The following is a 14,004-nucleotide window of genomic DNA, read 5'->3' as shown; positions in this document are numbered from 1 at the left end:
CAAGTGTAGAAGCACTTATTAAGCGTAATAGTAATCAAGCGTAATATTCATGTACTGCATATATTTAATTCTTTGTTCCCTTGTCTGCAGTAATGTTTAGTTTAACCTGTTATTTTATCTTGTAAGTAAACCATGAAGCTGTTTGAAAATGCTAACAGAGCATTTTTCTAGCGAGTACATTCGTGCCAAATGGCGAAAAAGAGCCAATCTCGGTTTGCGAGAAGGAGGTGTTCAATTGCCTATGATTTCTGATAAATGGTCAGAAGTGTTCGTAATGGATTTCTTATGAAAATTAAGTACTCCAAGGGGAAAAATTAATTTCTCTAATTGCGTTTGTCTTTTATTGTTGCTTTATTACAATTCTTTAAAAAATGTTTTTATAGTCCGCAGCTCTAAAATAGAAGAAAATTTTTACGCATAAATAAATGCTGGAAATGTTTAATGACTGCAATAAAAATAGGCAGTTATAATTTTTCATTACGAAATTACTTATTCTGTGTCAAAGAGTGGTAAATGAAATTTACTTTGCTTATTTTTTTAGTACTTTTTGCTAAAGAGGAACAGAAGAAGTTTTAACTTGCACATTCATTGTAAAAACAATTCAGAAACTTTCCTGGAAAATAATGGGCAGCTGATGTGCCCAAATTCTGCCAGAAACATATTTTGCACAAAACAGAAATGTTTTCCGAAGTCAGTAACCTTCCTGAAATTATACTTTCTAAATAACTAGCTCGTTGCCCGGCTTTGCCCGATCCGCCTTGAAAATAAAAATTGTGTCAAGTGACGTATATTCAACAAGAAAGCTCCAAAAGCATTATCGTAACTACGGCCAACTCTAAGCCAGAATTGCAGTTAAGTTCCAAGCATCTCACGTGCTTGCAATTCTTACAAAGCTGCGGGATCCAGAGCCTTATGCGCTCTCATTGGGAGCTTAGTCACTCTGGACCAAGGTTGCCAGAATTAAGAACAGTAAATACGGGACAGGCTTCTAGGAGAAAAAAGGGGGAAGGGAGGGATATTTTTGAGAAGTCTATTCATGTTAAATCTGAAAAATTCAATCGCAACGAAGCATTAAACCTCACAAAATGTCGCCTATGAAAGTATAAAAACCGTTTTCATTTCGATTGACGACGCATGCGCAAAGATATATTTCCAACATGAGTTAATGAGCTAAGAAGAAGCAACCATTTGGTTCGTTTGCTACCACATGATTTTCTTATTACTCTTTATTTCACATTTTTTTAAAAACTTATTTTTGCCCCTTAAAAAATGTCTCGTTCTGTAAAATAATGTCATTAGCCAGAATACGGGACTTTAGCCGTCCCGTATGGAAGTTCCCCGGGACGCGGGACAATTTTTCAAAATACGGGACTGTCCCTTGAAATCCGGGACATCTGGCAACCCTGCTCTGGACGAGGCGTAATCGGGCTGAAGCCGATGCAATTAATTAATACACTCAGTTAATCTTCAAACTGGTAGCTAATACAGAGAGAAGTCTGAATTTGTGCAATTTGTACTAATTCAGGAAACGTTTTGACGAAAATGCTTAATTTTGACAGGAAATTGGTGAAAAATTTTTGAATTGCTACAGCAATTTACTTAAAGAACAAGGTGTTTCTTCTCTTGTCACGAGGTACCACAAATCACAGCTCTTGAACTTTTAACAAATCAAATTTAAGAGCGTTTGATATTTATTCTTTAGGTGCGATAAAATTTCTTTATTTTAGCAAACCGTTGGTCAAATATTACATGATTAAAAACAAATTCATCCAATAATAATAAGCGGAGATTTCAATTAAAATCTATTACTTATGATACTTAGATTTCGACATAAAATCCCTATTTTTCGAAGGTTTTCTTCCATTTAAATTATTATTCAGTGTATCATCTCAACTTTCCGTAGCAATGTTTTTATTAAAATTTATAGCGTGAAGAAAATCATTGAAACGAAAAATCTGTTGCCATGCTTTTTTCTCGAATTGAATTAATAAAATTCTGGTTTTTGTTTTAAAGGCTTGTCCTGTAATCGGGGGATTTAAAATATTTACTTTTCGGTTTATTTTTCCGCAATTTGCCACAAAATTTTACTGTTTTTGTTTCTTTCTTTCTTTCTTTCTTTTTTTTTTTTGTTCAACCCTGTGTGAAACACGCTTCACTTGACAACTTTTACTTTCGAGGTAGACCGTGCAAAGCCGGGCGACGCGGCTAGTATTTCACATAAAATTCAAAACCTATTTGAAACGCTTCTGCAGTTCTCTTCTACAACGAGCAACATTGTCTAACTTCTTCAAAATTGAAGTAATGCAAAGTCAAACACTTTTTCATTTTTTATAGTTGAAAAACGTTTCTATCGTCTTCTGGGGAGCCCCGAACTTAAACTTTTGGGAGGAAGAAATTCTCAATTTATTAAATGAAACTCCGAATTTTACTGAATGATAAAATACGAACATAGACACCGATAAGATGAGACACTAAACATAATTAAAAAAAAAAAAAATTGAATTTTAACCTCTTGAATTCAAATTATGTTTTTCGCAATCACGAGTGTGTGTGTGTCTGTGTGTGTATGTGGGCGTGTGTGTTTATGTGTATGTGGGGGGTATGTTTGTTTGTGTGTAGGGGGTATGTGTATGTGTGTAGGCATGTGTGTTTGTGTCTGTGTGCAAGTATGAGTGTGTGGGTAGTTGTGTGTGTATGTGTAGGTGTCTGTATGTATGTGTGTATGTGTAGGTGTCTGTATGTATGTGTGTATGTGTATATATTTGTGTGTGTCTGTATGTGTTTGTGTGTAGGTGTATGTATGTGTGTATGTATTTATGTATATGTGTGTGTAGGTGCGTGTATGCATGCGTGTAAGTGTAGGATATGGACGCAACTTAGAGACGGCTTTCGCTAGAGGAGCAGCATCGTGAGGAGCCGGTCGACGGTGATGCTGCGGAGGGTGCTGGCGGGAAAATAAAATGATAGCACATTAAAACAGTCAAGTGAGAATAATAAGCAATCGTGATTGCCCAAAAAAAAAAACCTTTCTCCTAACTTGCTAAATCATCAGACAAAATTTTCCAAATAAGTAATTTTCAGGAGGACACAGTGACCTCCCATCGGGCGCACCTGATCGACTTCTTGCATGCCTTCTTCCTCGATGCACCCTGTTGCCCTTTTCTTTTCAATTCTCTTATAAATCTCCAATCACTCACCCAAATCACTACTCTGGGACATAAAAAAGCGCCCTTGGAAACGGAGAAAGAGAGAGCAGCTGTATTTCTGTAATCATCTGCCATCACGCAGACGATATCAGCGAGAACTCTTTCCCAACTCTCCGCCCCTTTCATTTGAATAGTCATCATCAATATCGATTGCCAGAAAATCCATCTTCACCTCTTCGATGAGCTGGTCACTTCCATATTACTTTTTTCTTTCGTTTTCCGGCCGATCACGTGGCGTGACAGTGTGCCAATCAATGAGAGTCACTGACAACGTTGGTCGCTATGCACCGGCATGCTGGACACCCCCTCCCAACGAACACCTGTAACTGTAACTGCTTAAAGCTTGGTTTGAGCTCACACAGGGAAAGTTTGGTTGAACTTCCTTAGCAATAGTTCACTATTGTTTTGACTCTTACACAGAGATGGTTCAAAATAAATACTTTATTAATAACTTCCTGAAGCTGATTTTGGATTTCAAATCGAAGTTAGCTCCCTCAGAGCAATCAATATGTTGGATACCGCTTCTGTGACTCAAATGAATTGCTATTGATGTAATAAAGTTTTGATTGATGAAACGATTTGGATATAAGAAATGAATTTGATTGATGGAATGAATTAGATAAATGAAATGAACTGATAATAGTAAACGAATGGTTCGAGTGACCTCTTCAATGCAAGCAATTTATTAGATTATCTGAACTGTTTAATTTGTGTGAATTTGGTGATAAAATTATTTGGATAAGTGAAATGAATTTGATCAATGAAGTCATTTGAACTGATAAAATGAATTTGATTGATGTAATGATTTGGATTGATGAAATTAGCTTTATTGATGAAATAAATTCGAGAAAAGGATTTCATTTGATGAAAATCGATTACGCAGAACGTTACGCATCGTTTTTTGAACGAACTATTTCCTTACCAGATTTCAAAATGCATGACTGAAGAAATGATGCTATGTTGCCATTTTGATTCGATTTTGCAACGACAGTTCATTTTTTCACGCCTTCAAAAGAAATAATAGATGAATGCTTCAATTGCGTGCTTGTATGCTTGCAGTTTATTTGTAGTTTGCCATAAGGGTTTTATTTGATTGATGGATTAATATAATTTTGATTGATCTGAATTAATGTAATGAATTGGACTGAAGAAATGATTTGGCTTAATGTAATGACAGTGCATTCAGGAAATGATTTGGCTTAATGTAATGAACTGCATTCAGGAAATGAATTCACGTGATATAAATCGAAGTAGCTGCTAGTTACGCGTCCAGCCTTTTTTTGGGAGAATTACTTATTTACCAACTCCAGACTACATGACTTACTTAAAAAATAATACTACCATGATTTTTACTCGAAAATTGGCAATCATGATTTATTTTGTTCCTGACTAAAAAAATATGATTAGTTATAAAAGAACGATTCAGCTGCATGCATAAATCAGTGCAATTTATTTGTAATTTATCTGAGCTGTTTACCTCAACAGACAAAACTTATTTACTCATTGGTCAGCCTTGCTACTACTAATCAAAAATAAGCAAATATAATTACAAATTTAATTTAAAACTGGTTTGTAAGTAACAGGTGATTTTTATTTCGTTTGTGGCTACTAAGTTGTATTCGATTTCGGTATCGAAGTTTTTGGCCCTGAAATAACTTTTGGAACTAAGCATGAACCTCTTTAAAAATAACTTATTTTCTGGTTTTAAAAATGACTATGCTTTATTCTGACTGACACCAAGAGAAAGGGACGCTTTAGCGATATGCTTTTAGTTTATTTCTGAATCGCACAAGTAAAAAAAAAACTTTTATGACGTCTGCAAGAGGTGTTTGCAATTGAATAAGAGTCAACTTAATGATTTCCTGAAATCTTTCTGCCCTTGAAAAAGAACAACACAAATATTGTCATCAGACAGAAAAATGAACTTTTACCGTCAATGAGTGTTACTCAAGTTGGTTTAATAGAGTTCAAGTATTTGACTTCGAATCGCCTGTTTTCCCGGTTCAAGATCACAGGATTAACTATCCGATTATCGCATAGCTCTACAATTCATTAATTATAGCTGACGGTGATGATATCTGATTATTAGTTAGCTCTACAATGCATAAATTATCACTGAAGATGATGATATCTGATTATTAGTTAGCTCTACAATGCATAAATTATCACTGAAGATGATGATATCTGATTATTAGTTAGCTCTACAATGCATAAATTATTGCTGAATATGATGATATCTGATTATTAGTTAGCTCAACAATGCATAAATTATTACTGAAGATGATGATATCTGATTATTAGTTAGCTCTACAATGCATAAATTATTGCTGAAGATGAGGGTATCTGATTATTAGTTAGCTCAACAATGCATAAAATATCACTCAAGATGATGATATCTGATTATTAGTTAGCTCTACAATGCATAAATTATCGCTGAATATGATGATATCTGATTATTAGTTAGATCTACAATTCATTAATCATAGCTGAAGATGATGATATCTGATTATTAGTTAGCTCTACAATGCATAAATTATTGATGAAGATGATGATATCTGATTACCATGTATCTCTACAGTGTATACATTTGAACTAAAGGTGTTAACATCTAATTTCCAGACTGCAAACAGTGCATAAATTTAAGCTGAAGATAATATCTGATTACCAGATAGCTCTTCAGTGCATAAATTATTGATGAAGATGATGATATCTGATTATTAGCTAGCTCTACAATGCATAAATTATTGATGAAGATGATGATATCTGATTACCATGTATCTTTACAGTGTGTACATTTGAACTAAAGGTGATAACATCTGATTACCAGATAGCTCTTAAGTGCATATAAATTTGAGCTGAAGATAATAATATTTGATTATCAGGTACCCCTATAGTGCATAAATTTAAGTTCAAGATGAAAATATCTGAATACCACAGTTTCTAAGAACATTAGTAATGATTAAGATTTGTAATCTTGTGATGAGGAAGTTCAACGAATCTTGTACTTCGTATGGATTAATGTAATGTAGTCCGTTGTAACTGACGATTCGGAAGATAATTTGTGCCAATTTGAGATAATTTAAATTGACGGATTACCTACATTTGAACTATAAATTAAATTATTATTGGAATGGAGCTAATCTTGCTAATCTTAATGTTGCTTGGCGAAAACTTCAAAGGTGCTTTTAAAATTTTCAGTGCTATGTAGTACTGATATGAAGCTTGCTTTGCGTGTGGTGAAAGATTCGAGCTTGCCAGAACGTATTTACTCTACCAGGGGAAATTGAATGGAAATTTATACCTATGATTATTATTGTGTGAACTGTTTGAGATTTCTTAACATCCGCTGATATAAACTGCCAAGAATGATTTAAGAAATTCTAACTGCAGTACTGTTGACTCTAAATGTAATATTCTATAAATACCGGTGAATTGTGGCAGGGAATGGTGTCACTAAAAATAAATGTATTACTCCCATGAATATGACAATCAATAACATTTTCGAGTTTTTGATTGGTGATGGCAGATTTGATAGAGTAAGAAACTTTTGACAGTTCAATAATTTGTGAAACATCAGAAATGTTGACTAATGGTTTACGAATTATTTTTCAATTTTAATTCCTTGCGACATTTGTGAAATACTCTTGGAAATTCTGAGACATGCACTTGTTCTTAATTAGTTATTCAAAATCTAAAAGGTTTCAACTTTTTGTACAACTTTAGTGGAGAACATTTTGATTTTTTAGTTGATAGAAACGAATTCCAATAGGTCACATATTTGCTTCGGTCCTGAAAATATTATGATTATTTTGCCTGCTTATAAAGGATTTCAACAGTTTATGATCGCTCCGTGCATTGATGATTTTTGAAGCTGAAGATGAACTTGATTAATAATTTCAAATTTGAATAACTCATGCTTTCTCAACTGAATAATACGGAATAAACGTATCTTCACTAATAACTAACTGAAAATCATTATAGTGATGGCAAGAGAAAAAAAATCATAAAGGTCGTAATTAATCTTGGATATATTTCGTTTATCTCAGACAGTGTTTCATTTCAACTGCTAAGTAACGACAAATATTTACCAATCCTTCTCAGGATATCTCGCATTTTGATGATCAACTCAAAGGTTATAAGCAATTTCTTCCTTTCTAAACTTTATTCCAAACTGAACTGGAAAAGTAAAATAATGACTACATTGAAATAGTGTCCATTATTCATTGAAAATAGAACGAATCAGTTCATCAATTTTGAAAACATCAATTCAAATTTTTTGAATTTATTTCTGGATCGCACTCTTTCTCTAAAAAAGCATCTGTGCAATACAGAATAGAAATACGTAAGACGAAGTTCATCAGTGTCGAAAAGTACGAAAATTTAAAAACCGTTGCTTTACAATTTTTGAATTATCAATATTTACTTTAAAGTATTTCATCACTTAATCGCCTGGTTTGCAAAGAAAACTTGCATGCAGGCAGAAAAGTCAGAATTAGTTGTCACTAAAATGTGCATTTTATTGCACTTTAAAAATAAACGTTTTTTGAGAAAACTAGAGAGCAGAATTCTGAAATTTAGTGTTAAGGGCAGAATTTACCAAATCTGCAACTACAAATTGAATGCAAAAAAACTAATCTAGTTGACTTTAATTGCTTCAATTTTCATAAAAGTACAAATAGTTAAAACTGACTTTAGAATAATAATTTCCAGTTCATACATTTTCTAGTAGTTTCTAACGTACAAACAAAAGCATTGAAAAATTAGTACATTTCTCAGATGCTGACATGCGAAATGCAAATCTTTAAAGTTTATGGATTGTGGTTGAAAGTATGAATGAGAATCCTTTCTATTTTTAAGTGGGTTGACTGAAATGGAAAAAAATCATTTTAGTATGAAATAAACTTGGTAACAACAGCTTACTTATGAACTGCTAAATTCCGAAATGATTTTTTTATTTTCAATATGAATATTCGAGCATCAAAAGTGAAATTATTCGGTCCGGAACAATTTCAGTCAATGTAAATTATTTACTTGAACTTACATGCTGAGCTGTTTGAAATACTGAGCTACGACTTTAACTCACAATTGTTTGAAATACTGAGCTGAAAATTTACCTCATTGCTCGGTTGTTTGATGTACTGAGCTGCAACTTTAATTCATATATTCAGTTCTTTGAAACACTAAGCTGCAACTTTAACTCTCAATTTTTTGAAATACTGAGCTGAAAAGTCACCTCATGCTCCTGATTACTCATGCTCCTCATGCTACCTGATTGTTTGATATAGTGGACTGTAATTTCAAATCAAATGCGTTGATGTTTTAAATACCTATCTACAACTTTAACTCATATGCTCAGTTGTTTGAAACACTGAGTTGCAAGTTTAACTCTTTCTCACCAGTGGTTTGAATTATTAAGCAGCAACTTCAACTAACATGCTCAGTTGTTAAAAATACTGAGCTGCAACATTAACTCATATGTTTCATTCTTTGAAATACTGAGCTGCAACTTTAACTCTAAGTTGTTTGAAATACTGAGCTGAAAATTTACCTCATGTACAGTTATTTGATACACTGAACTGCAACTTGCATGCTTAGATGTTTTAAATAATTTTCTGCAACTTTAACTCACATGCTCAGTTGTTTGAAACTCTAAGCTGCAACTTTAACTCTCAATTGTTTGAAATACTGAGCTGAAAATGTACCTCATGCTCCTGATTACTCATGCTCCTCATGCTACCTGATTGTTTGATATAGTGGACTGTAATTTCAAATCAAATGCGTTGATGTTTTAAATACCTATCTACAACTTTAACTCATATGCTCAGTTGTTTGAAACACTGAGTTACAAGTTTAACTCTTTCTCATCAGTGGTTTGAATTACTAAGCAACAACTTCAACTAACATGCTCAGTTGTTAAAAATACTGAGCTGCAACATTAACTCATATGTTTCATTCTTTGAAATACTGAACTGCAACTTTAAATCTAAGTTGCTTGAAATACTGAGCTGAAAATTTACCTCATGTACAGTTATTTGATACACTGAACTGAAACTTGCATGCTTAGATGTTTTAAATAATTTTCTGCAACTTTAACTCACATGCTCAGTTGTTTGAAACTCTAAGCTACAAGTTTAACTCACTTGATCAGTTGTTTGAATTACTAAGCTGCAACTTCGAGTACCACGATCAGTTCTTTAAAATATTTATCTGCAACGTTAACTCACATGCTCAGTTTTCTATTAATAAGATGCAACATTAACTCACATGCTTCGTTGCTTAAAATACTGATCTGCAACTTTAACTCACATGTTCCGTTGCTTAAAATACTGATCTGCAACGTCAACTCACATGCTCAGTTGTTTGAAACTCTAAGTTACAAGTTTAACTCACATGATCAGTTGTTTGTATTACTAAGCTGCAACTTCGACTAACACGATCAGTTCTTTAAAATATTTATCTGCAGCGCCAATTCACATGCTCGGTTTTCTATTACTAAGATTCAACATTAACTCACATGCTTCGTTGCTTAAAATACTGATCTGCAACTTTAACTCACATGTTCCGTTGCTTAAAATACTGATCTGCAACGTCAACTCACATGCTCAGTTGTTTGAAACTCTAAGTTACAAGTTTAACTCACATGATCAGTTGTTTGTATTACTAAGCTGCAACTTCGACTAACACGATCAGTTCTTTAAAATATTTATCTGCAACGTCAACTCACATGCTCAGTTTTTTTATTACTAAGATTCAACATTAACTCACATGCTTCGTTGCTTAAAATACTGATCTGCAACTTTAACTCACATGTTCCGTTGCTTAAAATACTGATCTGCAACTTTAACTCACATGTTCCGTTGCTTAAAATACTGATCTGCAACTTTAACTCACATGCTCAGTTGATTGAAATACTGAGTTGCGAAATGAAAGCATATGATTGCCTTTGAAAAACTTGATATATAATAGCATGAGAATTTGAATGTATGAATCTTCGATTCAAGCAACTTGTTTCGATCTCAAAATGAACGGCTTTAAGCGTAAGAGTGAGACCAGTGATTCTCTTGAGTTTTTAGATATGAAAGACTTATCGTCCGGAAAGAGGAATTTGTTGTCAAACCGTTGTTGCAGGTCCATGCGTATGTCTTTAGAAGACGATAGCGAACTGGACAGTGATCCCGAATCAGGTAAGATTATTTTTCTGCTTCTTATTGCTGTAGTTGACTCAACTGAATTTTCGTGCACGGATTGGGAAAATATAATTAATTTTTGCAATGAATAACTTACTTCAGAAAAGAAAAATTGACTGTTAAATCAGGTTTGGCACGTTTTCGATTTTTAACCGTGGTTCAAACTGTCATGTTAAAAACTCTTTGTCAAAAACCTCTTGTCATAAACCTCTAATTTTATAATTATTGTACTAATAGCATAACCAGCGTTATGTTGTTACTTGTAACAACACATTAATCAGATAGTTTATACCAAGTCTGTGAAGTAGGATTCGGATTGATTTTGGGATGAAGGAAGTCGGAGTCGAGATCAAAGGTCTGAAGTTCCAAGAGTCGGAGTCGGTCATTTTCCCTCAAAGTCAGCAACTCTGTCAGTGCTTGCGGAGTCGGACTGATTTTGGGGTCTAGGAGTCGGAATCACCAGCCAGTCATTTTCCCTCCGACTCCCTAACCCAGGTTTATACGAGAATGAGACCCAATATTAGTGTAACTTTTCTTGAAATAACATTGACACAAGCCAGAATTATTCATACATCTATATATATAAAAATGAATGTTTGTCTGTATGTCATCCATGAACTCAAAAACTACTCGGCAGATTTGGCTGAAACTTTCAGCGTTTGTTATTTTTGGTACTGGGAATGTTTATAGACCAGTTCGAAAATAATCCGGTCGATAGTTCCTTTTTTATTCCAATTTAAGTCACAATCCATTGGATAAATACGAATAAAATGCAGAAATTAATTCGCGTGAAAGATCTCATTGATAAGAAGTTAGCTGTTGCCATTTTTCTTGAGTTTGAACAAATAAATTCTTTCTTTATTGTTTTATGGCTTTTCATGCAACGGGGGGATTTAAAACTTTTTCTATTTGATATTTTTAGCGATTGATTGATCTTGCAAACTGCGTGAGTACAAAATTCGAGTATAGTCACTGCTTCACTTGATACCTGGACCGATTATTATGAAAAATTGCTATATATATATGTATTTTTCCACGGAGAAGGTGCATAATATGCTCATTGAAGCCACTCGCCACCAGGTGGCACTGCAGAGTAGCAACTTCTGCCTTGTCATGAAAATCAGTATAATGATGTATTTTTTTGTTGGCGTAGCAACGCGCGTCGGGTACAGCTAGTATATGTATAAAGAAAGATACTTCCATTTTTTTCCGTTGCTAACGAGAAGTTACGTTGCATCCGTTTATTAGATTTCTCTTTTTATTTCATTAACTATGGTGGTACTGGCTACCCACACCCCTCTTACATACTTCTCACACTCCCAAATGTATCTCTTTTTACACGACCCTCCACAGGACTGATAAAACCAGATAAATGAGATATCTGCCTCATAAGAGGAATAGTAAGACTTTCGAGAAATGTATACCATTTAGCGAATTCCAGCGGTAACGGAAGGACACTTTATGCAGAAACATCAATGTATTTATGTCTGTGAGCAAAACAAATATGTATTTTTCAAACATTGATGCATAGACTCTTATACGCACTGTTGCAAGTTGCTAAAAAAGTCAAAGCTATGAGTTTTTTTGTTTTTTTTGGTAACTTTTTTTTTAATTCAAATTTAAAAAACGGTAACGGATAGATATTTTTTCGACATGATTTTCTGTGTGATATTTTCTCCAAAAGTTCAGCTAAACTATAAAAGGGGAAATTCTGAAAAAATCAAAGCACTTACAGGAGTACGTGAAATACACCGCCAGAACAGTCCATTCCAGCCGAGGACTGCAGTTTCGTGCTTATTGGCACTCATCAGCCCGGCATAGGAAAGTGACTGAGCTGGAGATGGAAAACCTCTTAAGGAAGCCAAGAGTGCGGAACAAACTGGTAGCTAATATAGAATTAGCAGACCAGACGAGTGACCGAAGCAATGGTTCGGTTCAACTCGAAGATTGAACGCGAGGCAAGGTATATTCAGTAAATTACCGCCCATTAGCCAGGGCTAAAGCAGAAATACGTGAAATACACCGCCAGCTCAGTCATTTCCAGCCGAGGACTGCAGTTGTTTAATCATCATGATTTCACCCCTAGATTTAAAAAAAAAAAATAAATATTGTAAGCATTACGTACTTATTAATGGCAACGGAAGGCAGAAACGGAACAACAGGAAGTTCAAAGTAATAAAACTTGATAAATTTCAATTTACAATCAGTTATTCAGCTACAAAAACATTCTGAAATTCAGATTTACATTGAACTCTAGTGCCTGAGCCTTTTGCTAGAATTTCCGGATTCTTTAATTTCTCAATAATGAAGCTGGTGAAATTACAGATTATAATTACAAAATCCAAAAAATAGTTTTTTTTCGCTATGCCCCACGTCTCACTGCGACCCACCCTCCCCTATTTCTGAAGAAAATGATGCATGGTAAGTGACCAAATATTAACTTTTAAAACTCAAGAGCCGCGTCTCCTTTTTCCTGGAATTCACCATTTCTTTGTGTTCATATTTGTACTGATAACGATAGTCAGTGTGTGCGTTGTTCAACACACAGTGACCTCTCACTTATACGCGATCAAAGGGGACAACGAAATTTTCGCGCACAAGTGAGATTCGCGCATAAGTGAAAAACCCCCAAAATAAACTTAAATACAGTAAGTTATCAACAGTTATAGTAATACTAATAGTACACTACGGATACAAATGAATAAATACGCACATAGTTTCCATTTATGCATTGTAATTTAATAAAAATTTAAAATTTTAAGTTGCACGTTTTGTCATTTTTTATACACTGTACAGTATGTAAGCGAATTCCACAAAACCTAAAAACTGTCGCGTGATCAGTGTCATAGTCTGTGAGGATACAAAAGATTCTCGATAGGCTATGTCAATGCTTTCCACTTCATCACGACTTTCAGGAAGGTCAACCTTTTCGCATGTAACCCCTTCTCACCTCTCGATATCAATCACAAGACTAACTGCACCCCCAATCGCACACTTGCGCGAAAAAAAACGCGTTCTTAGAAACATTTTGAACATTGGAATAAAGGTGTGTGAAAACATTCCAAGAGACATCAAGAAGAGTTCAAATCTTCCCATAAGCAAAGCGTGAATAGGCGATTTAACTAAAACTTGAAAAAATTTTATCGCGCATAAGTGAAAGGTGCATTTTAGGTTTCGCGTATAAATGAACAAGAGTTAACATTGTTTTCCTATATCGCTGGCCGGGCCCGTGAGAAAAACGCGTATAACAGAGGTCGCGTATAAGCGAGAGATCACTGTATTGTGCTTTTAGTGCTTCAGTGAACTTTAAGCTTGAGAAAAGGTCCCAGTTTGACAGAAAACCAAAGAACTTACTTATCTATATGCTGCGTTGATGTTGAATTATCTTGTGCTGCAACTCAGTAAACGGGCCATTCCACTGTCACGTGCGGGACAGTCCGACTCGATACTTTCACCTAGAGATCCTATATACCGAGAGATTGGACAACGGTGCGCCGATCTCCGCCATGTTTAGTTCAAGTGTTGTCAGCTCGAAATGCTGCGCTATGTGAATTTTTAGCTTTCCCACGGTCATGAAATCTTCAAATAACAGACTGATTTTTTTTCTCTTC

General features: G+C 34.5%; 1 protein-coding gene across 1 annotated transcript in view; it reads left to right on the top strand.

Annotated features, from left to right (window-relative positions):
• Nucleotides 1-10,227: 10,227 nt before the first annotated feature.
• The window catches only part of LOC129235088 (putative thiamine transporter SLC35F3), a 42,848-nt gene continuing 39,071 nt past the window's right edge, over nt 10,228-14,004 (top strand). The window contains exon 1 of the mRNA XM_054868768.1: nt 10,228-10,390. Coding sequence (XP_054724743.1) covers nt 10,228-10,390 — 163 coding nt within the window. The remainder of the gene's footprint in view (nt 10,391-14,004) is intronic.

This window comes from Uloborus diversus, chromosome 2 (assembly GCF_026930045.1).
Source record: "Uloborus diversus isolate 005 chromosome 2, Udiv.v.3.1, whole genome shotgun sequence".
Taxonomy (NCBI): Eukaryota; Metazoa; Arthropoda; class Arachnida; order Araneae; family Uloboridae; genus Uloborus; species Uloborus diversus.
Note: the sequence above shows the minus strand (reverse complement) of the source record. Positions and strands in the feature narration are given on the sequence as shown.